Genomic DNA, 24,185 nt, shown 5'->3' on the forward strand with positions numbered 1-24,185 from the left:
AGACCTCTCACAATGAGCACTAACCTGAAAACAGTAAAAGAGGAGAAAGGGAAGGAGGGCGCATCTCTGAGCTGCGTGAGACTGGGAAAGATGGACGAGCGGCATCTCCAGGAAGCCCTGGAGGTCATTGCTGCCTGCAAGTTTAGGACGAACACATGGAAGGAAAACGAGGCCCGACTTAACGTCATCATCCTGCCTCCTTGAAACTGCCATTTTAGTCACAGTGTCCATTGTGAGCAACTCTAGAACAAAGTAACTGGAGGACAAACTTTGAACATAATGGTAATGCCTAATCCCTGAGTGACAGAAAACATTGGAAAACGTAGCCTTTCCCCTCTGACCCAACGATTTGTTCTCATGGGAACCAGAATAAGAGGGTGGGAAATAAATTACAGTTAGGACCCTTTGGATTACAGTTGAGTCACATTTCTTTCACTTAAGTTAATAAAAAGGTAAATGTTATCTTTTAATGTTAATGTTTTATATCATTATTCTGAGAATATGTTTCCTTGGGATTTTAAAGGTGACTTAAGGTAGAGGTTTTACAGCATTCTATTGTACCATTTTCCTTTTAACATAGCTTTCATTTTTTTTTTCAAAATTAAGTAGTAAAATGTTTAATTTATGAAATTAAATGTTAAAACTGCTCTGGTTTACATTGTTTACCCTTAGAGTTGTTTTTTTTTTTTTCAGAAATATTTAGAGCTAATATAAAAATTATCCCATCTATTATGAAATTGATAGAATAACTTGATGTTCCATATTAAACTCTTCTGTGTCTTTAAAGTATATTTCTGTATAATTCACACAGTGAGGTTACTGGGTATGCCTTGGGTGGGTTGTATTAGGCAGCATAACAATTTTGTCATTTTTGTTTTTTAGAAACAAGGATGTGTGTGTGTGTGTGTGTGTGTGTGTATGTAATATTTTTTAATTCCCAAATGCAAATTGAACCAAAGTGTATTTAGACTTTTTGTATGTTTCATAATGTCGGTGTTGGCTGACATCATCCAAATATCGAGTACCACTGAGTCCAAAGTCACCACCGGGTGTTAACATCTGACAGTTCTGAATTGCCTCCACTAACCTGAAAAGTAATATTCCATGGAAATAGCTTGTGCACAAAATTTTCATATGCTTTTTCATCAAACAAATGTGGCTGTGATTAAGTACTCTTAAGCAAAGAGTCATGTAATGAAAAAAATTTACATACATATGAAATAAGTACACTGATTCCCAGGCATGAACCAAAGTATATCATCTGTTTCTTTGTATTAAGATTTTTTTTAACATCCAAGATACCAAATAGTGGTTTCGAAGTGTAGACTTCCATAAACATATTTTCTCTTCAATATTGTTTCATTTACTTGAAAAATGCAACACTGTCTTTGAAAAGGGCTGAGAAGATCTCTGTAGACTTTATATTAATCTCAGGAGATGTACAGACTGGGAAAATATTAAGTTCCTTCTAATTTTATTTTTCCCTGGGGCATTTTAAAGCTTTGTTCAGCCTTTACCGAGCACGTTTTTAAAAACAGATTTCCACTTCCATTGACAGTGTGTTCACTAATACAATTATTCATAAATAGGATAATATTTTGGGTAAGGAATTTGTTCATTATTCACATTGGTGCATGCATATCCAAATGCCTAAGCATCTATAAAATAAAATTGGGTCTAAGTATATATAAATGAAAGGAAGTAAAAGGAAAGTATCCAGGAAAATGACATAGACTCTGTAGTTTTGACATTTTAATGGGGTATTTTAATAAGGGGAACTCGGTGTCTCTGGCTCGCACCTGTGGGTTGGCCTTAACCATTTTCATAATGGGATTCTGGCCCCATCAGGAGATGAAAGTTAAGAGCAGAATGAAGGGTTTGCTACCCAAGGATCGAATCTGTGACAACAAAGTGGCACAGATTCAGGTTGGCAAAGCTGCACTATATAATCTAAGGAGCCTCTATCAACTTTTGCATGGGCTTTAATTTTAACATTGATAGCTCTCATTGTGGGTGTTACAGAATAGTCTACAAATGGCTACCATTTAAGGCAAATTTGAATTTTCTTCTCAAGGCTTACACAACTTTCCTTGCAGGTCATTAGCAGCCACTTTTCATAGGTCAAAGGGAGACAATTCTGAAATAAAACAGACTGGCCCAATGCCAGTAAGTTTGACCTTAAGTGTTACTTTCTGGTAGATGTGATGGTGACAAAGCGAAGTCATTCGATTAACAGTTTGCCTGGACTGTTGGAAGACTTGAAGAACAATGTGCACTTCTATCCTTTGCCTCTTGGAGAATATAATTATCATTATTTTGTTTAATTTCCCCAAGGGATTTGAGAACCTTGGAGATTCTGTGGGGGGGGGGGGGGAAGGGGGGGGGGGGGGGGGAGGGGGAGACTTGAATGTGAGACACCAAATGGCTGTCTGTCCGAAGAATGAATGGAGTGAATGATGGTAGCCTTGGTGTAGGGCTGACAGGGAGAGAGGGGGAGGGTCTGCAGGGCTAGTGCAACAGCCACTTGGGAAGCTGGAGAAAGGAAACATATGAACACCGTGGTGATATCCTAATTAGTTAATCAAATTATACATACAGTGGCTGGTTCAGGTTATGGAAGCTTTCCTCTGCGGTCAGAAAACTATGACCTGAAAATTTATGAAGTGAGAACATGGCTATGTCAGACTTCTGAATACTTCTGTTTCAGAGTACTTCTTGGGATTTTCTCCACTCAATGAAAAGATCTAGCTAGGTTCTCTTCTGTGGAAGTTTGTATGAAAATAGCATCTTATTATCCACGCATGACTCATGGGCTAAGCAACCTTATCTTCATCTATAGATAGACATCACAGGCCACTTCACAGAATGATAGAAACATAAAGCCAGAAAATATTTGGAATTTTAATTGAGATACCTCATATGAAAGAAACTGAGCCATGGAGAGATCAACAGATCCATTTGAGATCATGAAATCAGATAAGGTAATTGGTAGGTGCTAGCTCTCTGGCTGAGCTCTCTAGACTCCCAGTCCTGAGCTTGCTCTTTTATAACCCCACCGTAGACAGCTGGCCATAGCTGGAGTTGTGGATCTTTCCAGTCATAGATCTGACTGTATTACTCCCTCTGTTAAAACCCTTCAAAGCTCACTGGCACTTCCTTAGGACAGTGCCCACATTCATTACATGGCTGGCAAAGCCCATCTCAGTCTTTCTTGGACCCAGTCTGGCTTTTTAGTCTAATTTTTTGCCACCTTCTGCCCACACAATTCTTTTTTTTCCTCATATGCTACTTTGTATGTGCCTGTGGTGTGTGTGTGTGTATGTGTGTGTGTGTGTGTGTGATGTTTGGCCTTTTACATATACTTTTTTATTTGCCTAAATTACTCTTCCCAACCTCTTCACAAGGCTAGTCCTACCCACCCTTGTAATTTATTTTTTCTTAGGCTGCCTCTGTTCCCACTCTCTGTTCTCCCCGTTATGGGACCCCCTACCAGGTCACAATGACATGTTTACTTATCTGTCCCCTGCTAGATTGTGATCTTTTTGGCCATCCCTGACCTCCCTATGCTTGGCACATAGTAGGTCATCTACAAATACGATGATTGAGTGGAGAAATTTAACTGAATAGTTGTGGGGGTGGTTTCCCTCTTTATTTATCTCTAAGTGGTTTTGTTTTGTTTTGTTTTGTATTACCCCTCTGCCTAACCCCTTCTCCTACTTGTTCACCCTACTTGAATCTTCCCCACTCATGGTCATCACTGAATGCTAGATGTTCATGTCACAGTTGCAATTGTGCCCTCTTATGGCACAATTATGAAGTGTGCCGGCCACTGAGGCAGGCCACCTGCCTTCAGAGCCCCGTCTCTTACTTGCCAGCTGTGCAGTCTTGGTCTTCTTGGTCTTCTTCCCTGCCGCAGTTTCCATCTCTCTAGACTGGGGGTAATAACAATAACTACCTTATTGGCGTGACGATCCAATAGCATCATCCATGAAAAGCCCCAGGACTAGGATCGGGTATTTGGTCACTGTTACTAAATATCAACAACTATTATTCTCTATCCGAGACTCCCAGACTTCTCCCAGAAAAAATAAGCTTGGGCTACACTCTTCTTGATGGGAAATGAGTGTTGGTGAGCGTAATTCAGTGTGATCATATTTCTGTTTATCACTTTCAGCATTAAAATGTGGTTTGAATGAAAATTGCATTTGCATTTATAAGAAGTTTGATAAATATCAGCATTTTCAACCTACTTGACTCACATACGAGGGCATAAGTTTCTTTACCTGTGATGTTTGTACCTGTGACCTCTGCCCAGACCCAATCGCAGCAAGCCACCCAGCAGGAAATGAAGCTTTTCAATCTCAGACTTGGCAAACCACAGCCCAGACTGTGACTGCATAAGCTAAGTGAACAAGGGGTGGGTGGGGGGCACTCACTCAGCACCTTGCACCGTGTGCATTGACTTGGTATGGGATCTCAGAGACCTGCCTAATACCGGTTTACCTCTGTGTGGGGAGAAAAGAGTGAATACTAATGAGCCGGCTTGTAAAATATGGGACAAGTAGAGGCAAGTCTAGCCTGGAACTGAATCTTATGTAAATAATTTTTCTGTCTTCTCAGACAGCTCAGCTCTCTCAAGCCAGCGGAGTAGTTTCCCGACTTCCTTTTGGACCAGCTCTTACCAGCCCCCATCTGCGCCCTGCTTGGGGGGTGTTCATCCTGACTTCCAGGTCACTGCACCCCCTGGCACCTTTACCGCAGCTGACCCCAGCCCCTGGCCAGGACACGGGCTGCATCAGACTGGCCCGGCCCCGCCCCCTCCCGTGTCCGAGCCCTGGCACTATCCTTTGGCATCTCAGGTGAGCCCGTCCTACAGCCACATGCATGACGTATACATGCGACACCACCACCCCAGTGCCCACATGCACCACCGCCATCCCCACCACCACCACCACCCTTCTGCTGGCTCTGCCCTGGATCCGTCCTACGGGCCCCTGCTGATGCCCTCAGTGCGTGCGGCCAGGATTCCTGCTCCCCAGTGTGACATCACAAAGACAGATCCGACTACAGTCACCACTGCTACCTCAGCGTGGGCCGGAGCTTTTCATGGAACCGTGGACTTAGTGCCAAGTGTGGGGTTTGAAACAGGTGAGCTGGGGAATGTCCTCCTTTCCATAAAAAGAAGCCAAAGTAAAGACCTAAATATAGAAACGGGGAGGATGTTTTTAAATATTTTGAAATATTTGTTCTCTTCTATGTAAAACGGAGCGTTGACAATACATTTATAGAACTAACCACTTTGCAGTAATTCCTGCATTCCTCAAGCAGGGTGACTAGCTTGAGGGAGGTGGCAGAACATTTTTCCCATTTCTTAAACTAGTAGCCTGTGTCTTTGAAGTAGAATCTCTACTACCTTGTGTTTACAAAGAATTGAACACATTTTTAAAATCTCCGCTGTCTCTGTGCTCTGTACCATGTATAATGCCGAATAGAATTCAGAAACAGTATGCTTCGGTAATTTTACCTTCTCTCCTCTTTGTCAGGTCTTACTTAGGATTTATAGAACTGCTTCCTGGAATATAAGCCATGGAATATAATCGTGGTCTTTTGCAAAGAATTAGGGAGCGTGTGTTAAAGGATTGGAATTCCCTTGTCTTCCCTCCCTGCCCTTCCTTTACCTTCTCCTCCTTCCTCTCTTTCTCTCTCTCTATTTTAAATAGCACAAGACTTAAAAGACTACTATAAAGTTTGTATTCAACAGATTTCGATAAAATTGGTAGGGCAAATGTTTCTTCACAGCGCCTTCAGCTCCTCTCTGGAATTCTGAAAGTCATGGTGTTAAATGTTTGATCTTGGTTTTTAGATCAGACTGCTCATCTTAATAGTATTAATGGTTTTGAGTTCACAAAAATCAGACGCATCAGAGGCTAAAACACAAATCAAGTCATTGATTACATCCCCGGAGTTTACATTCCGAAGTCACCCACTGGTCCACCTCCAATCCCAGGTTCTTTTCCTGGAATACTTTGTGATATATTAGGACTTTTTTTTTTTTTAAAGATTTTATTTATTTATTTGACAGACTGAGATCACAAGTAGGCAGAGAGGCAGGAGGAAGCAGGCTCCCTGCTGAGCAGAGAGCCCAGATGTGGGGCTCGATCCCAGGACTCTGGGATCATGATCTGAGCCAAAGGCAGAGGCTTTAACCCACTGAGCCACCCAAGGGCCCCATATTAGGCCCTTTAGGACTTTCTTTCCAGAAGTTTAAAGAAGCTTATTCTTTTCTTAGTTTTTCTAGTTTTCTTAGTTTTATTCTTAGTGTGCAAGGTCTTTCACCTGAATGCTGGTTTGCAGCAGAGGACTCCCTGGAGTAATCATTGCTTAGCATTAAGTTGCATGTGCCCTGACGTACGTAAACATTCTTATTTTGGTAAACTGGTTCTCTGCTGAGCTTTCCAGTGTTGCTTGTTGTTTAAACTGACCTGTTTCAGTTTCTTATTAAGTCCCTGAGTTTAAGCTGCTTCTCTAAACAATCAGGACACTTGATTCTCTCGGTGTAGGAGAAGAGAACGAGATGGGGCTGATCACACACTTCCTTTCATTGCCACATACTATGAAGAATGACGGCATTTCTTAAGTGGTTTAATGCCTGGCATGGGATCAGATTAGAGTCCCAGTTTGGTAACTGCCATCATGGGCAGCCAGTCTCTGGAGGCTCTTCCCTATCTCACTTCTGGGGTATCTGTGTGGCCAGAGCTAACAGCGCTCTTAGCAGGCATAGGAAATATTTTCTCCTTTCATAGTCAGTCCAGGCCGCTATAACAGAATACCGTACACTGGGGGGCTTAAACAACAAACATTTCGTTTTCACAGTGCTGGAAGCTGGAAAGTCCGAGATCAAGGTGCCAGCACATTCAGTGTTGGGTAAGGGTCCACTTCCTGCTTCTCAGCACTGTGTCCTCAGCTGGTAGAAGAGACTAGGGAATTCTCGGGACTCTCTTTTGTAAGGGCACTAATCCCATTAAAGAAGGCTTTTCTTTCCGGACCTAATCACTTCCCTAATCCTGTGCCGCCTCCTTAATACCATCACTTTGGGGGTTAACATTTAACATATGAAAGCTGGGAGGGTCACAGACACTCGGTGTATATAACTGTGCATTGCGTAATGTAAAGGGGAAAAGGGACATGATTGCCTTTGCTCTCTGTTTCTACTTCTCTGTCATCTGCTACCTACTTCTGCACTCCTTCTTATTTTGGGTGTGAGCTTTATTCCCCTACTCATAGTTCAGAATTTTGACTTGAAATAGTCTTTTCGGGATGAAAAGTTATGCTGCCTTTTGGAAGTGGAGAAGGGAGGATTTTTGTTCTTTTCGAAAAATCTACAGTGGACCCATTTGGGTCTAATATAAGTAGTTCTTAATACTTACTGAGCTGTGAATTAACATTTATTGAGTACCTACATATAAGGTATTGCCAGAGGTACTTTATTTATATTATTGTTTTTAGTTCTTAAACTAAATCTGAGCTAGATGTATCTAGATATTAGCAATAAGGAAACCAAGTCTCAGTTTTCCTATTTGAAAACTGCTTCTTAAATCTAAATGCCCAAGCTGGATTTGAACTAAAACCTACCCCAAATCTAAAAAGTTGCTAGGGTACCATCTCCCCATAAATATAGGTACATTTGACTATTAAGCCTATTACACTGTTAATAATAAGGAATGCAGGTTTGTCTATTGGAAGTACATAGTGTTACTCTTCGCCAGTGTGGTTTAGGATGATGATAGATTCACCCCTGTCCCATAGCTTTGATCCAACTGAGAAAACAAAGATGAAGAAATAAAGCAGATAAAGATCATATTATTGGCATAATCATTGATCAGCCTGAACTAGAGGTCCTTGATTCGTTTTACTCCCACAATTGGACTTCTAGTGTCTTCCCCTAAGATTAGATTCTGGGAGATTCAATCCTAGAAAATATCCAGACTTCAGAAAAGATTCCCTTAGCCCTCTTCCTTGTCATGTAGTTTAAAGCCTCATTGCTGTGAAAAGAGGTTGATGGTTACCCAGATTTGCCTTGAAAAGCATGGTCTGTGGCATGAACCTGGTGTGCCTACCCTGCAAAGAACAGAAGTAGGAGGAGGGTGTGCCTTTCAAGTGCTGGCCTGAAAAAGAGACTGGGGGAGGGACTGAGCCATATGTACTCATTTTCTTCTCCTAAGGCCAGACGTCCTATCAAATATCGCATCTCTCTTTCTCTGGGAAGAGTTATAGCGGAGTGTTTTAGGTCAGTTTCCCCAGGAAAACAGACTCGAAGATGCAGATTTGATTATAGACAATTTATGGGGTAGAGTTCTCAGGAAAACATCTTTGTGCAATGAGAGAATTGGGCAAGAGAAGTCTCACTACGATTACATTCAACTGAGACTCAGTGGATTCTAGAAGAAGCTCTGGAGTTGGGATTGTACTTTTTAATTGTCCTACTTTAAGTTCAAGGTGGATGGGCTTTTATACGTCTGCATTGACCAATTACTGGATGTGTTTCTCTGGAAAGGGGACGTGACATAAGGCAAAGTGACTTTATTCTGCTGAAGGGAGGTATCTGACTGCTCACAGCAGTATCCACAGCAGGGGAACAACTGAAGAATGGTAGCTACCTTTCCACTTTTCCAACTATGTAAAAAGAACAGAAGTTTCTGTGTCATATTCCCAAGCCAAGAAGGTAGGATAGTTGAAAAGAATGCAAGGTGGCTTCCTCTGTACAGGTTATGCAGAGTTGTCTAGACCAGGTAGTCCCAAACAGTGGCTTAGCTCAGGACTCAGCAGCAACACTGTGTGGCTCCTGAGCAGTCAAGGGAAGAGCTCGTATTCAGGTGATACACGTTTGAAACTCCTCAACGTGCAGCTACCAAGGCCACCAAAATATAGGCAATTTTCACATTCCGTTAGGATGCAAATAAATTAATCCGACTATGTTGAGAGCAATTTGGTAAAGGATATGACGTTTTCATCAGTAGGGGAAAGGTTTATTAAGTTTAGGTACATTTTTATTTTGCAGCCATTTAAAGAAATTAAGGAAATCTGGAAGATTCAAATGATATAATGCTTAGTGACGAGGGAAGTTTTGGAGTATCATGTATGGTATAATCCAAGAGTCAGCAGAAGTTTTCTATAAAGGGCCTGGTAGAAATTGTCAGTGCTTTGTAGGGTCACACTATCTCTGTTTGTCGCCACTACTCAACTCTGTGTTTATAGTGTAGTGTTTATAGCCACAGGCAGAACTTAGAGAAATGAAGATGTCTGTGTCCCATTAAAACTTCAGTGATGGACACTGATATTTGAATTTTATTTGTCATGAAATGCTCTTCATGAGTCGTGAAATGCTACTCTTCTTTTTGTATTTCCTTCTTTCTCAGTCATGTAAAAACATAAATCCCATTCTTCCACTCTTAGCTCATGGGCTGTGTATAAACAGAAGTGAGCCTGATTTGGCCTGTGGGCTGGAGTTTGCCGGCCTCTGGTATAGTTCCATATGTATCACTCTTATCTGTCTACACCCACACATATGCATGTGTGTGCCTGTACTCCCTCAATAAAAATTATCTGGAAGCATATATCACAACTTTTAATGGTCATTGCTCCTGGCAATTAGTGTGTGGCCTAAGCTTTGAAGCCAGACTGCCTGGTTTTAGAAGCCCCACTCTGTCACTTAGTAGCTGCAGGACTTTGTGCAAATTACTTAACCCCCTTGGTGCCTCAAATTCCTTATCTTTAAAAGATGCTTCATAGGGTTGTATTGAGGGTTAAATGAATTGAAGAAGTAAAACATTTACAAATGTGCTCTGAAGATAATAGGTACTCTTTAAATTTTAGCTCTCAAGGGAAGGTGATCAAACCCCTACTTTTTGTAGCTTTAAAAAATATGTTCTTGATGGGGCTCCTGGCTGACTGAGTCAAGTTAAGCCTCTGACTTTTGATTTTGGTTTAGGTCATAATCTCAGGGTCATGGGATCAAGCCCCCCATTGGGCTCTGCTCTGGGCATGGAATCTGCTTGGGATTCTCTCCCTCTCTCTCTGCCCCTGCCCACTGTGCTCTTTCTCTCTCTCAAATAAATAAATTTTTAAATATATGTTATTGAACTACATTTTATATATCAGATGCTTTACCGTTTTAAAGTGAACCATTCGGTGCTTTTAGTACGTTCATGATGTTGTGCAACCGTTCCCACTATCTAATTCCAGAACATTTCCATCACCTCAACAAGAAATCCCTATATCTTAGGGATATAAAACATATCCCCATACATATTCCTTCTTCCTTCTGTGCCCTGGCAACCACTAATCTACTTTCTGCCTCCATTTTTTTCTACTTGGGACATTTCTTATGAATGTAGTCTCACGGTATGTGGCCTTTTATATCTTACTCCTTTCACTTAGCCTGTGTTTTCTAGATTCATCCACATAGCATGTATCAGAACTTCATTCCTTTTTAAGAGTAGGTACTATTCTATTGTATAGATACAGCACATTTTGCTTATCCATTCATTCACTGATTCGTTCCTGCTTTTTCACTAATATGAATGATGCTGTTATGAACACCCATGTACTGATACTCTGTGAAGCGATGCTCTCAGTTCTTCTGGGTATGTACATAGGGGTGAAATTTTGGGGTCGAGAGAGAACTTTACTTTTTCTTTTGCATACTTCTATATTTCTTGATTTTATCTTATTGATTATGATACAACATATTATTAGCTATGCACATAAAAATAAGATCTATCTCTATCATGCTCAGAAATTTTACAATGACATTAAGTAAATTCTGTTGCAGTATTCATCATTCAGCGACCATAATCATACAATTTATTTCACTGAAATGCTGTCATTCTTCTTTCCTGTTATTGCCAATAATTTACTTAACATAAAATATACAATGTAATTCATCCCAACCAGTTTGAATTAATTTTTCTAAGCAAAGATTTGTTCATGAGGACTTTTTACTGAAATACAAAGTTTATTTTATTTTTAAGTTCTACTTCATCCACTATATTTAAAGTTACCAAAAGGAAAAAGGGTAGTGCTTTGTAGTATGACTTCTCTATAAACATAAGCTGCTCATGGCTTGAGATTGTTTTTATCTGCACAGCCACAGATTTATTTTTCTTAGGATTCCTCGTGTTTTTTAAGCTACAATTTTGTTACAAATTTATCATTTTTTACCTTGAGGAATGCCACAATAACTCAGTATAAAATATACATAAACAGTTTCTTTTTGCTAAAACACATTTAAATAGCCTAACGTTAGAAAACAAAACAAAACAACGTTCTCTACTATAACACGGGTTTGGGAAATCTGGGTCTAAAAGGGAATTAATATATGTTGATGTATCTTCTGGCTTCTTAAAAAATTTGTCATATAAGCATTAACCATACATTTGCATAAGTAGTAGATTTTTTAAGAAGATCATTAAATGATTCTGCCCCAAACTATGATTATAGCCAGATATTAAACAGTATCTAGTTTATCTCTCATTAATGAGCATATCTTCAATTATTGAGTGAAATCAAGATTATGTATTACAGCATGGGACATTGACCCTTGTTAGACAGAAAAACAGTAGCTACTAGATCTTAAAATAACTTGCTGGATACAGGCTATGAAATTTTCCACAGGTACAAGAAGCTATGTTTCTAGTATTCCCTCAGATGTTAAGGCATAAACATATTTCTGAAGAAACTTTCACAATAATGGCCTTGATTAACCTGTGAATAGAATTACTCTGTTAAAAGGCCTGGAAAACATTCTTTAAGAACTTAAATTTTGATAATGGGTAGGGAGCACTGGGCACCAATGGGGAAGTTAGGAGTAACTAAATGTCCTTTTTATCTGTTTTTGTCCTCTCCACGGATACTTGGTGTCTGGTAATATTATGAAAGAATCAACCTTACATGTTTCTTTGAAAAATTTTTTATGATATAAGTCCTGTATACTACATTTCACAAAATGCATTTAATTTTAATCTTCTTATCTGAAGATTTTACAAAAGGGACCTCATTCACAAAAGGCAGAATTGTATTTTGAAGCAATGTAAACTATTATTGCTCAGAATTGTTATATACTGTTCCCTTTGAAATAGGCTGATCAAATGACTATAGCTGTCAAGACCACGGTGGTCAGTCTTGTTCAATACTATGTGGATGCTTTACGTTGCAATCCACGAGGAGAAACATCTGTCTTTGTTTTATCAAATAAAGGCAGGATGGAAAGTAGCTAGTGAACTAGAGCAGCAAATAGGCAGTTCCCCTCCCTGAAAGAGAGGTGGACATCAAGTTACCACTTGCTTTTCCTATCAACCTGTAACTTTGCCATCTCTCTAGATCACATCTCAAGACCTGCACTTTCTTGTAGGTGGTCTGGTGCTGACAAGCCTGGGCAACAAAGATTGTGATTGCATGAAAGTTCTCAAAAATAACCAGGCTAAACTATTTTAACATCCCCTTGTAAAATGTTACTAATTTTTGAATTTCATTGAGGATATCAAAGGGATTCAAATCATAGAGCGTTATACCCACTGATCTCTTGGAAATCATTTCTGTCTCTAAACATACACATTTGCAAAAACAAACAAACAAACAAAAACCCTATAGGAAACCAATAGTTATCAACCCAGTACACTTGGATATTTGTTTGATATATTAATTAATGCTCCAGTTGCAAGCTTTACAATGAGAAATATGGTAAGTTTGGACAGAAATTCTCAGAAAACTACAGTAATAGTTGACAGGATAGTATGATCTATATAAGATATTAAAGCACTAAGGTAGTTCTTGTTCTAGAAGAGAGAGGACACCAAAGTAATATATATGGTTGGTGCTCAGCTAAAAGCAGTTTCCTTCCTTTCCTCTTCACATCTTCTCATGGAGTATATATATTAGTTATCTGAATTCTGGAGGCTATAGGGTTAGGGATTTATTGAAGCCGTTCCTGACATTTTTAGTAAATTTTGTAAGTGATGAGGAAATTAGAAAATTGGCCGTAATCATGTTTTAACATAGGATAGACACAGAAGCTTACTTCTTATAATTTGATTTCAGCAGGTAGACATATTAAATGGTATATTATATAGAAGCCTGCCCTGAGACTATGTGATTTTTCAGTGGCAATTATGCTATTCAATAAAAATTTATAGATTTCTGAATACTTACCTTGAGGACATCATCTAAATTAGGATAGTGAAGATGTCACAAAGCAATAGTTGCAGCTGAAAAAGAATGTATATGTTGGGATGTTTTTTGAACTATACTTTCTCTGGACTTTTTCAGAGTTTATTATGATTGGTAACAATACTCTAGTAATTAACAACTAATTGTTTAACCCTTTCTGCAGACCTTTTTCTTTTTCTTTGACTTATGTCATAATCCTATTTTCCACTGAGAGAAAAAAAAATCAAAGGTATGTTAAAATATTTACACACTCCTAAATGGTGTTAGTTGTATAGGGCACATGTCCAGAATGACAGTTTCGTGACCAGAAGGCTAATGGAAACCATCTCTGAGATGCATGCAAAATGCCAGGAGATCCCAGCCAGAGAGTGAGATCTGCATGAAAAGTAACTGGATGGTGAATCAGAGGGAGAAATGCATTCCAGAGTACTGCTGTCAGTTTCAAGTATCCATGGCTGGATTCTGTAAAGCCTTAATGAGTTTCCCCTGCTCTCCCATGTAGATCTTGCCCATGCTGTCTTGTGGGCCTTTCTCCACTGAATGGTGCCATAATGTCACAGTGCCCATGGCATGGGGATTTTGTCTCATAGAGCCTCCTCCTACTTTACAGAGCAAGTGCAGGAGCCTTCTGAGAGGATTCCAGATGTTCTGAGATTATTTGCATAATAATACAAATAATGGTGTGTGTGTGTATATGTGTGTGTAAAAGAGAAAGAGGCAAGGAGAGATGAGATTGATCTAATTGATGATTTACTATCCCCTCCCCCCAATCATTTAGGGGCTCATAAAAATGGTGGTCAGTACAGAGAACTTTAATCTTTGCAGACATGTAGAAATGTGTGTCTAGAGATGTGTATGGGAAAAGCAGAGGACCAAAAAAGTAAACTCCAAGACCCACATTATCACTTAGCTGCATGATGTTGAGCAAGTCTTATAACCTGTATGTTCCTCCCCTTCCTTTGATGCAGAATGGAGATGATACTTCTTACTCTGTCGCAGCTGGGAGATTCCAATGAACGATTGTACATGGTTGTGTTTCCTAGATGGTGCACATGAGGGAGAACTAAAGCTCTCATTATTCTTACTACATATATTGCATTTCAAACAGAAAAAGAAATCCATACTGGAGATGTGAGACATCATGAATAACTGAGATGCAAGCCTTGAATGCCTGTCACTCCCTGACTCTGTCTACCTTAATTTGCTTCTATTCTTGAAGAATAGCTGTGATATGCGGCACCTGGGATGGCACACTCCATTGAGCGTCTGGCTCTTGGTTTTAGCTCAGGTCTGATCTTGGGATCATGTGATTGAGCCTTGCATCTGGCTGCACGCTCAGCATAGGATCTGCTTGGGTTTCTGTCTCTTCCTCTGCCCCTTTCCCCTGATCGACTGATTGATCGATCGATCAATCTTTCTCTCTCTCTCTCTCTCTCTCAAATAAATAAATAAATAAATAAAATCTTAAAGAAAAGAATAATTTTGATGTTTACTAGAGCTAAATTTCCTAATACTGCTGTTTGCTGGTATTGGCCATCCAGTGAAAACTGGGTACTTTGTATTGGTCGGGCAGACAATGGGAGAGGTATAATAAAGAATCAAGAAGAAAAGAATTTGAAGGAATATCAGGATGTGCATCTTTAAGACATTTTTAAACAAGTTTTTTGTTTGTTTGTTTTCCTGTCTTTAGCACTCTGCCTTGTGGACTGAGAAGGTACTAGAAAATTGATCCTATCCCCTTGGAATTAAGTACTGTTGAGATATTTGTCCTCATCACTCATGTAGATCAAAAGGAAATTTTATGTGCAGGATGAGGCAGTTAGAGTATAGATAGACTCACCAAACTCCATTAATACATGCTAATCTTTGAAAGTTGTGAACTAAAAACTGATTCATTTTTCCATTGCAATATTAATTTTGTAAACAAGTTTCTATTTATTGCTCTGTAAATGGGGTAGCACCTTTTGGTCTCTGAAATATTTTCCCAAGAACTGCAAGCAAAACTAGGCAATGCCATCAGCTTTTGACTGTTTTCTTAACAGAGACCTCGCAACTAGTTATGGTTGGCAGTTGGGTATTTTTTCAAACTACACCGTGTCTTCCTGAGAGAACCATATGTGCTCTTCTGAGAGGAGAGGTGTAGAGGTTGAAAAAACAAAACAAAACAAAACAAAACAAAAAAACCCTCCCAGGATATTCTAGTATGACTCTTAATGGAGAACCACTCAAAGAATTAAAAGTCCTATTTCAGGGTCGGTATTTTGTGTTCACAGGGTATTTATCTTTTCAGTAACACTTTGCTCATATCATATCACATATAGGGGTACCTCTAAAAGAAACAGCTCAAATGAAGAAATCTGTTTCAGAACTTGTTCCCAGTTTCACATCAGTTTTCAAATAGGCTGCAAAGATTCCATACAAAAATTCTATACAGCTTGCGGAATTACAGATTCTTTTTATTCCCTTCCAGGCTGTCTAATTCTTATTGTTCTATTTATCAACAATATAAGGTTTCACAAACAGTTGTCTGTGGCCAACATGTTGTGAATTCCTTGGCAAAAAGATGACCAAAAAAAAGTCTTATGAGAGACTGTTAGGGGCAAACCATACCATTCTTTGTTTGGATACAGCCTGATATACTATGTATTTACTTTCATAATTTTTGTCAACTCTAAGCATGTGTTATAAGGCTTATTTTCATGGTTGCTTTGCCTGAACTGTATCAGGTGATGCTCGGCATCTTCAGAATCTTTGAAGCCCCATTTCTGTTTGCTTGGATTGGACAATCCCTTCTGGAAAATGTCAGAACGAGCTTGTGTTTATATCACATCTAAGTAAGATGAGAAATTACTGGTGTCAGTGTAGATGATTGATACGCAACATACCTTCATTCTTAAACCGAATATTTTCCAATATGTTTTGCTTTAATGGAGAGATTGATTGCTTAAATCAAATGGGTAGAAAAAGACATTTATATTTCTGCAGTTCTGAAGTAATTTTTTAAAAATTTGAAGTCTTTTTAAATAACTCATCCTCCTAGGTATGGTGTTTCCTGTGTTGGTGTTGTGTCCCTAATTACGTTTTTATGAGTAAGGAATGAATCCAGATTAGCTCTTCCTCTGGTTGGATTATCTATTTTCTGGATCATAAAGCTGTCACTGCATAACCTAGAAACCTCTTTAAAGATGCATGTTTGGCTGCATTTGTTATCCAACAGATGTCTGGATAGTTAGAATCTCTTGAGAGTATTATAACTTGTGGTTTCAGTTACAATAAGTGATCCAAGCATTTTTTGGTCTTGCTCCTCTCTAGTTCTGGGAGAAAGTCTGTAGAAGAAATTACAGAGGGTATTTCATTTCGCTCTTCCCCACTCCCTCTTTCCTTTATTCTTTGTCTCTGTCTTCGAAGTTTTGTTTTGTTTTGTTGTGTATATCTGCTTTTGGAGTTGGTGAGCAGTGTCTATATTACATATCCTCCCTCCTGATCCCCAGTGTCTCTCACCTAAGAGCTTAATTGATATTCAAGTTTTGAGTGCAGTAAATTGCCATAATGATACAAAACTACCCAACTCTGTAATTGATATTTTGTATTTGTCCATGAGATCGATTTTAAAATGACTCGTTCAGATTTGTAATTCCATATCCTGAGGGTTTGAGTACTTGCCAGTGTCCCTGCTAGCTGGCCATTTTAACCTGCATGAGTCTGAGGGGGTGGACATGGCCAAAGGCAATGGCTGGCGATTGTGTGAGTAGGAGAGTTTGTGGCTTTGGAGGGAGGAAGGTGGTGAGAGGGTAGGCAGCAGACAGGCTGCAGGGGGGGGGGGGGGGGGGCTGTCTGGGAAAACAGGAGCAGCGGAAACACCTGGGCACTGACCCGCTTACCGCCTGCAATGGTTGCCTCAGGTGTGCAGGTGCTGTGCTTCTGACAAAAACGTAGTAAATTATAGTCTATGAGGTTCAGCGGGTTTTCCATTTCTACTCGTCCCTTGAATCTGAACTTAAATATATTTTAGCAAGTATTTAGACAGTTTTCACCTCATTGTTTCTGACAGTACGACTACATGGAAATTTTTCAGTCATTTCTAAATGTGCCTGGAGAAAACATCTTTATATACAGAAAGACATCCCTCTGCTAATAAATTATTTCACTGCCATAGTTAAGTATCTGTTACCATTGTTTTAGTGTGCAAGGGTTGTAATGATAAGAAGGTAATTGTAATTCAAGTGTCATAATAAATTTATTCTTCAGTCTGGTTCAAGAGTACATTTTGTTTGTGATGACTTTAAAAAGAATTATTGTCCAACGTTGAAGTGCTAACTGTGAAGATGCTTAATGCTCATCAAACTGGCTAAAATATTTGTAAAATATGAGAAAAATAACCCTTATGTATCTACTATACAAAAAGCACTTAGAAATAAATGAGAAAATTGCTTTCTTAAATGCATAGGAAATTGACCAAAGATAAAACACTGAGGAAGAAATGTCATAGTCACAGAATATTTACCTTCACTAAGGTGAAAAGAAATGCAAATTGAAATAGATACTTTTAATCTGTAAAAAGTAAGATGAATATTGGTACGAACTTGCTGAAACATGTAGCACCCACAATGAAATATGGAAATATGCAAATTTAAGTGAACATATATGCTGAGGTTCACTAATTATGCAAACATATTTTCAGGAATTTCTTATCTGTCAAAATGTTCACATTAGTAGCAAGTATGTTTGTACACGTGTGTGTATCCAAATGATATACATCTATAGAGAATGGGATAATTTACACTACAGGGTAGAATACATATTCTACATCCCTCCAGAAGGGTTCATGTATATGTACTGATGTGGGGTAAAACATTTTCCAAGATAATATTGCAGGTGAAATAAGCATGTTATAGCATAGTGTAAATACTGGTATGAGTATGTGTGTACATCTAAAGTTTCTTCGTGAGTTCTATGGTGACAGGGGCTATTAGGTAGAACTTACACTTTCTAAATCCCCTGTAACTGGATATTAAGCAAGAAATCTATGATGTTTTAGAATTTGAAAAGAAGATGTTTTTAAAAAGAATGAAGGGAGATGTCCACGGTGGTTAAACATTTTTTAAGTATTTACCTGAAATGAAATCATAGTTTCTGAATTGGATAGCTCTCACTCTTATTTTTTCCCCCACTTTGTGTTTCCTCTACTTTGTGTTTCTCCTACTTAGTGTTAAGGTGCTATCCCCACATAGATTTTATTTAGAAATTCTTAACTAGCATTTAAACTGATTGCCCTGGGGCTCAGACAAACAAATGCAGTTGTATGATCATTACCAATGAAAATTATATAAAGTAGGAGAAGATAATACAACTGTCTCTTGCATCACTTTGTGATCATTTGTCAGTGTTTCAGTGTTAGATGTCGAATTGTTGGTAAAGGTTAGATATTTTGATACAGTAGCCAACACAGTGTTGTGTATACTTATAGTATGTAGTAAGTATGACTTACCTTTATTAAAGCAGGGAAGAAGCAGGAGATTCTTTTTTTTTTTTTTAATGTAGGACTAAGCTATCAGCTTCTTTTATTCTAATGGCAAGCATTTTGATCCTAAAAAGTTTCTAGACTCTTAGTATCTATGAAATGAAAAATTTATATTTATGCATCTAAGTATTTCTTGGCTTTCAGGTCATAAAATATTCTACCCACACTTCAAGGTTTTATGTTCTTATGTTTTCTTCTTTTTTTATCAGCAGCATGTTCCCTGGTGTATGGTTACCACATTACCTCTTTTATCTACAGCAATAAAATTAATTGGAAGCATGTTCAACTTACTGAAGAGCTATAGGCAGTGGTGTTGTCAAGTGATTATGCTGACTTAGAAGCAGGGCATGCTTTCCTAATGGGTATAACTCTGACAATCAAACTTTCCCTAAAGCTCAGATGTGCTGGGGTATAGTTTTTCAGAAACCTAAATTATTATTTATTTCTACCCAATAGCAGAAAACTTAACCTCATTAATGATGAGTATACTTAGTCCAACTTAGTGATATCTCCATTGCTCTCAGTTTAGTACAATGTCCAATTTAGAGTTGGAACCTCTTCTCCGATTCCATCCTCACCCTCTCCTTGGGTTTGCCTCTGTATTCCTAGAATCATTGTATCATAAAAACTGTTAACTAAGAGGTTGCTGGTTCATGATTTTGTCATTTCCTTCCTATCCTGGCCTTTGTTTCCATACTTATCCCCTCTCCCTCACTCTGTTTCTCAGTGCATTCTCTGTACAGTGCTCTTCCAGGTAATGACCCATTTAAGTCAGGTTCAACTTCTAGCCATTGTGATCCCTCCAACATTCTCAGTTGGGGTGGCTGGTGCCATTTCTTCTGCTGTGGGGTACCCACATCACAGACATCAGACACACTAGCAGGGTCACCAACATTTTCTCTGAGCTCACTCTTGTATCTTTTTGGGGGTCCCATGAAAACTTTAGGATCTTCTCACAAGACACCTAAGAGTGGAGGGAAATGAGAGCGGGAAGTGTCCAGATCTTTCATCCTTAGACACACCCCGTTGCCATCTTTACTTCCTTATTCCCAGATCCTTTTGTAAGAGGTGAACCTCTGGGGCACCTGGGTGGCCCAGTTGGTTGAGCATCTAACTCTTGATTTGGGCTTAGGTCCTGATCTCAGGGTTGTGGGATGGATCCCTGCCCTCACTGAGTTTCTTTCTCCCTCTGTCCTTCCCTGCTTTGAATTGAGGAACTGGTCTGTGGGCTTGTGTTTCCATTCAAGCTTTTCTCCTAACTGAATCCCAGACTCTCAAACTCTGAAGCCAGCAATCTGATGTTTTTATTCTCTGGTCTCATTTCTGAAAACACCTCATGAACCAGATGGCCACCCTGCGCCTTCAGTATTCACACTGGGGAAGGGTTATTTTTGTGGCTGTGGGGAGGCTTATATATCAAAAACGTATCAGTCAACGTGGAATATCCTATTACACAACTGAAGTAGTCTTCATCTGAAGTATAATAAACTACTGTGTAATCAATTACTGCACCTTAAAAAGCTAAAAAACATTACAGATGTATAGTTTAAAAAGGTTACTAAAAGAGCTCTACTTTTAACTCTGACATTGGTTCTGTTGTCAGGTGATTTCTAACAGTGTGAAAAGGAATATTAAAAAATGTATTTTTTCCTCAGATTGATTTAATGAAAGGATTTTTGACTTGGGGAATTGTGGGTAGTAGAGGTTAGTGACATAGTCTCTGGCAAATATAGTCCATATGGGGGCAGCCATATACATTGTAGCTGAGACCTTTGACTCCGACATCAGACCACCTTGTTTTCAATCCTAGCTCTGCCGCTTAATAGTTTCATAATTTCTCTTAGTCTTAATTTTCTCATTTGTAAAATAAATACTATTGTAGCATGGTTGAGAGCATTACATGAAATCTTTCATGAAAAGTACTTCACACAGTGCCTGTCATATTCAGCCGTAAGAAAATGTTCACTGACATTTTTATGATGTTTATTTTCTTTTTGACTAAAAATCTCACAGACTAAACAATAAAATTAAAACTGAGTTATTGATATCAAGAAGATAAACATGGGTGATTTCAGACAGCCTGTGGGGAGATTTCAGTATATGTTACGAACCAATTTCCTATCAGTTTGAGTTAGGAAAGTGAGAGGCAGAACAAGCCCGAATAGCTATGAGAACATAGCAGAGTAGATTTTGTGTTTTGGTAAGAAAAGCTGGGGAAACCCCAAATGTGTGTAGACCACATACAGTCAATGATTTTGTCGTCTTCAACCCTTGCTGAAAAAACTAAACATGCCAGCTGACTCTTAAATATCCCGATCTATCCTCATCAGTTGTCTAATAAGAAAAATCCTAGCTGCTTCTCTCCTGCAACTTATTAGTAGTAGGGTGTTTTGTTTGTGGTTGTTCATTTTCTTGTGTTTTACCTATGCCTAACTGTTGAATTTTATGCATATTTTTGAAATACCTGGTAATTAAAGCAAAGGTTTGACAGACTGTACCATCACCAAGAAGCAGCTAAACCACAAGGACCACATTAGCTATTTAATACATTTGAGGCCTTAGACGAATTGATTTTTTTTTTTTTTTAAGGTTTGCATTAGAGTAATGCAAAGACTTGGAAACAAAAACAATGAGATGAAGTTATAAGGAGAGAATGCTCTCTGTTAATTCTGGTTGGAAAATGTGGAGCTATGATAAGTAATGCAATAGTTGTCTGCAGAAAAAGGCTAACATGATTTTGAAGGAGTCATATGTCTTTGCAAAGCAAACTAGGGATTGCCTTTATCTAAGAGGAAAAAAAAGACACTCAAACCACTTGATGATTCCAACACTATTCATGACTTGCCGTGCTGACATTCTATAGATTGATGGGGTCTTCAAGTGTTGGAAATACTGAGTCATACAGATGAGACGTTTCAATAATGAAAAAAATGTTTATGCAGTCAGCAAATTGTCAGTTAAGGTGGTTTAGATTATAAGAGTCACCAAACAGAGACTGTGTCAGGTTACAAATTATTCTAACCACAAAATCATTTGAAAACGAGTAGAGAAAATTTAGAGTGAATGGGTATACCCCAAATCCTTTTATTTCTTCCTTCCCTTCTTCCTCCTGTTTCTCCTTCTCCTCCTCTTTTTTTGAAAGGAAAACTGTTGACTCTGTATCTAAACATAATACTAGTCTCAAGAGAAAACAAAAATTAAGATGAAACTAATCTTTTTTTCAGAAAATGTTGCTTTTTCCCCCAGTATGCAAGTGCTATAGGATATAGATGGTGACTTGTGGTTCTATGAGGTGCTTTGTCTTTTTCTCTTTGTTCTTTCTCCCTTTATGTAGTCTTTTTGTAGATTGTCTTAATGTCTCCCATCAATGACTTACTAATTGTGTCTGTTTTGTAATGATATCCATTGTTTTGTAAAATTCTTTGACAAGTTGGAGGGACAAGAAATGAAATCATTGCAGCTGTTTTAGTAACAATTTTAATTTAAAACCCTACTGGCTCATTTAACCATTCCATTTCTGACATCCACCCCAGACTTACAATCATTTTAGATCAAGGATCAAGAAAACACTCTGTGATCTGAGCACCCGTACAGCAGCAGACATGCTGCTTTTCTACCCACTCCTTAATGTTTTGGTATTTGGTTTTAATCATTGCTTTGTCTGTCCTCTTCTAAATGATTATGCCAAAAATAAAGGAACCTGAGGTAAGTGACTTCAAGTAGATATAAGCTGAAGGTGCTATGCTAATTGTCCACCTCAGAAATCAGTCAACTGACTGTATTGGAACTAAATCAGAATCACAATTTCCATTTTCTGTTTGATAAGCTTCTTAATCACTTTAGCTTTGAGTTGGAATTCATATGTGTTCACTTATTTTCCTTGTTACTATTTTTAAAACCTTATCTGTAAATTTTATTTTCTTGCTATGAAGTATAGATTTTTATACCATCTTAAATATTTTCTGGAGGACGATGTGAAAAAACAAGTACATTTATAAAAATAATATTTTGTGCTGTTAGCTATGAACCAACTGTATCTATTTTACTGAACACTATTAGATCCAGTTTTTAACCATGTCTCATTGCTCACCATATTGGATGGTGACTACATTTCCATGGACTACATTTCCAAAATAGCACCAGACTTGACTCACTCCTTTAGTCCGAAAGTATCATTTTTATTGCTGAAAGGTATTAACCGAAGTGCCCCAAAGATTGGTTAACTTGTTTTCTCCAAATATCAGCTCCTTTTGGAATTAGAAATAAAAAGGTTTTGTTTATATTATTTTATTGTACTTATTATCACTCATACTCTAAGAAAATAAAAAACTACAGTAAGGAATTTCTACTATACCAAAAGAAAAAAAGAAGAACAACTTCTACTATCCAAATAGCACTGCGCTGGTCTAGAGTTTTTGTCCACTGCTGTATTGGTTGGCTTTGTGAAAATTGTGAACTCAAGCATGGAATTTTTTTGAGATCAGGTCATCCTTAGTCCATACCCTACAGTGGCCTAGATTGTCTTTTTGGCTTCTATATCCAATGCCTTGTAGATGATGCCCACTTCTGAATACTTCCTATATTAAAGCTTTTCGTTTTTCTCACTCTCATCTTTCCCAGGTCTACAGCATCAAGACAAGAGCAAGGAATCACCATGGTACTGAAACACAGTATTAGCAAGTCAGGTTGGAGTGTGACTCCGTGGGCCCACTGGGAAAGATGCTGCCAGGATTTCCCATTCTGCAGTGGGACACAATAGACATGCAAGAAGAGGAAGTATCAGCCAGCTGACTTTGGTTGGAAGCCTTTTCTTGAGAAAGCAGAGTGGGTTCTAGACATTGAAGAAAAGCATTTTTGTTTGTTTTTTTTTCCCCTCATCTGAGCCTTTGCCAACTGTGCAACTCTCTTTTTTAAGTCTTGCTTTTATGGATACATGGTTTAATTTTTGTTTCCTTTGGATTTTTTTCTTTTCCTTTTTGAACCAACCACCTTGTCAGGAAAAGATGAACCACAAATGAAAATGCTCATTCTTTCAGGAATACAATTTTGTAGCTCTATGTGTATCTATTTTTGTAGAAATACGGAAAGTTTGATTTAGCATTGATGGGCTATTTTTGAGGGATGTATTTTTTTTAATATTGTAAAAATTGTTAAGTTCTGTTTAAAGAACTTGCTCTCAGAGAAGCACTGGCAAAAATGTTGAAAAGGCTTGTCTTTAAGATGTCTGTAATATGCTCTGTGCTTTCTAGGTTACCTCAAGTGTTTGACAGTTTCTCCTTTTTTACAAAAGTAGCACCATAGCCAAGCCAATATAGTATTGTTTTACACTAAATCTCAGTGAAGATTTAATGCCATGCTAGCTCACTTAGCTTTGAGTTATATGCATAGCTTGAAAAGGAAGTGTTTTAATGACCACACTTAAGAAAGGATATTTCATTAC

General features: G+C 38.4%; 1 protein-coding gene across 1 annotated transcript in view; it reads left to right on the forward strand.

The window, feature by feature from the left end:
- Positions 1-23,715, forward strand: part of LOC111151971 (vestigial like family member 3) — a 40,860-nt gene extending 17,145 nt beyond the window's left edge. Inside the window, exons 3-4 of the mRNA XM_022510227.1 lie at positions 4,621-5,148; positions 23,366-23,715. Of these exons, the coding sequence (XP_022365935.1) occupies positions 4,621-5,148; positions 23,366-23,409 (572 nt within the window). The 3' untranslated portion in view covers positions 23,410-23,715. The remainder of the gene's footprint in view (positions 1-4,620; positions 5,149-23,365) is intronic.
- The last annotated feature ends 470 nt before the right edge of the window (positions 23,716-24,185 follow it).

The sequence above is a fragment of the Enhydra lutris genome, unplaced genomic scaffold, assembly GCF_002288905.1.
Source record: "Enhydra lutris kenyoni isolate GAN:26980312 unplaced genomic scaffold, ASM228890v2 scaffoldscaffold2, whole genome shotgun sequence".
Lineage (NCBI taxonomy): Eukaryota > Metazoa > Chordata > Mammalia > Carnivora > Mustelidae > Enhydra > Enhydra lutris.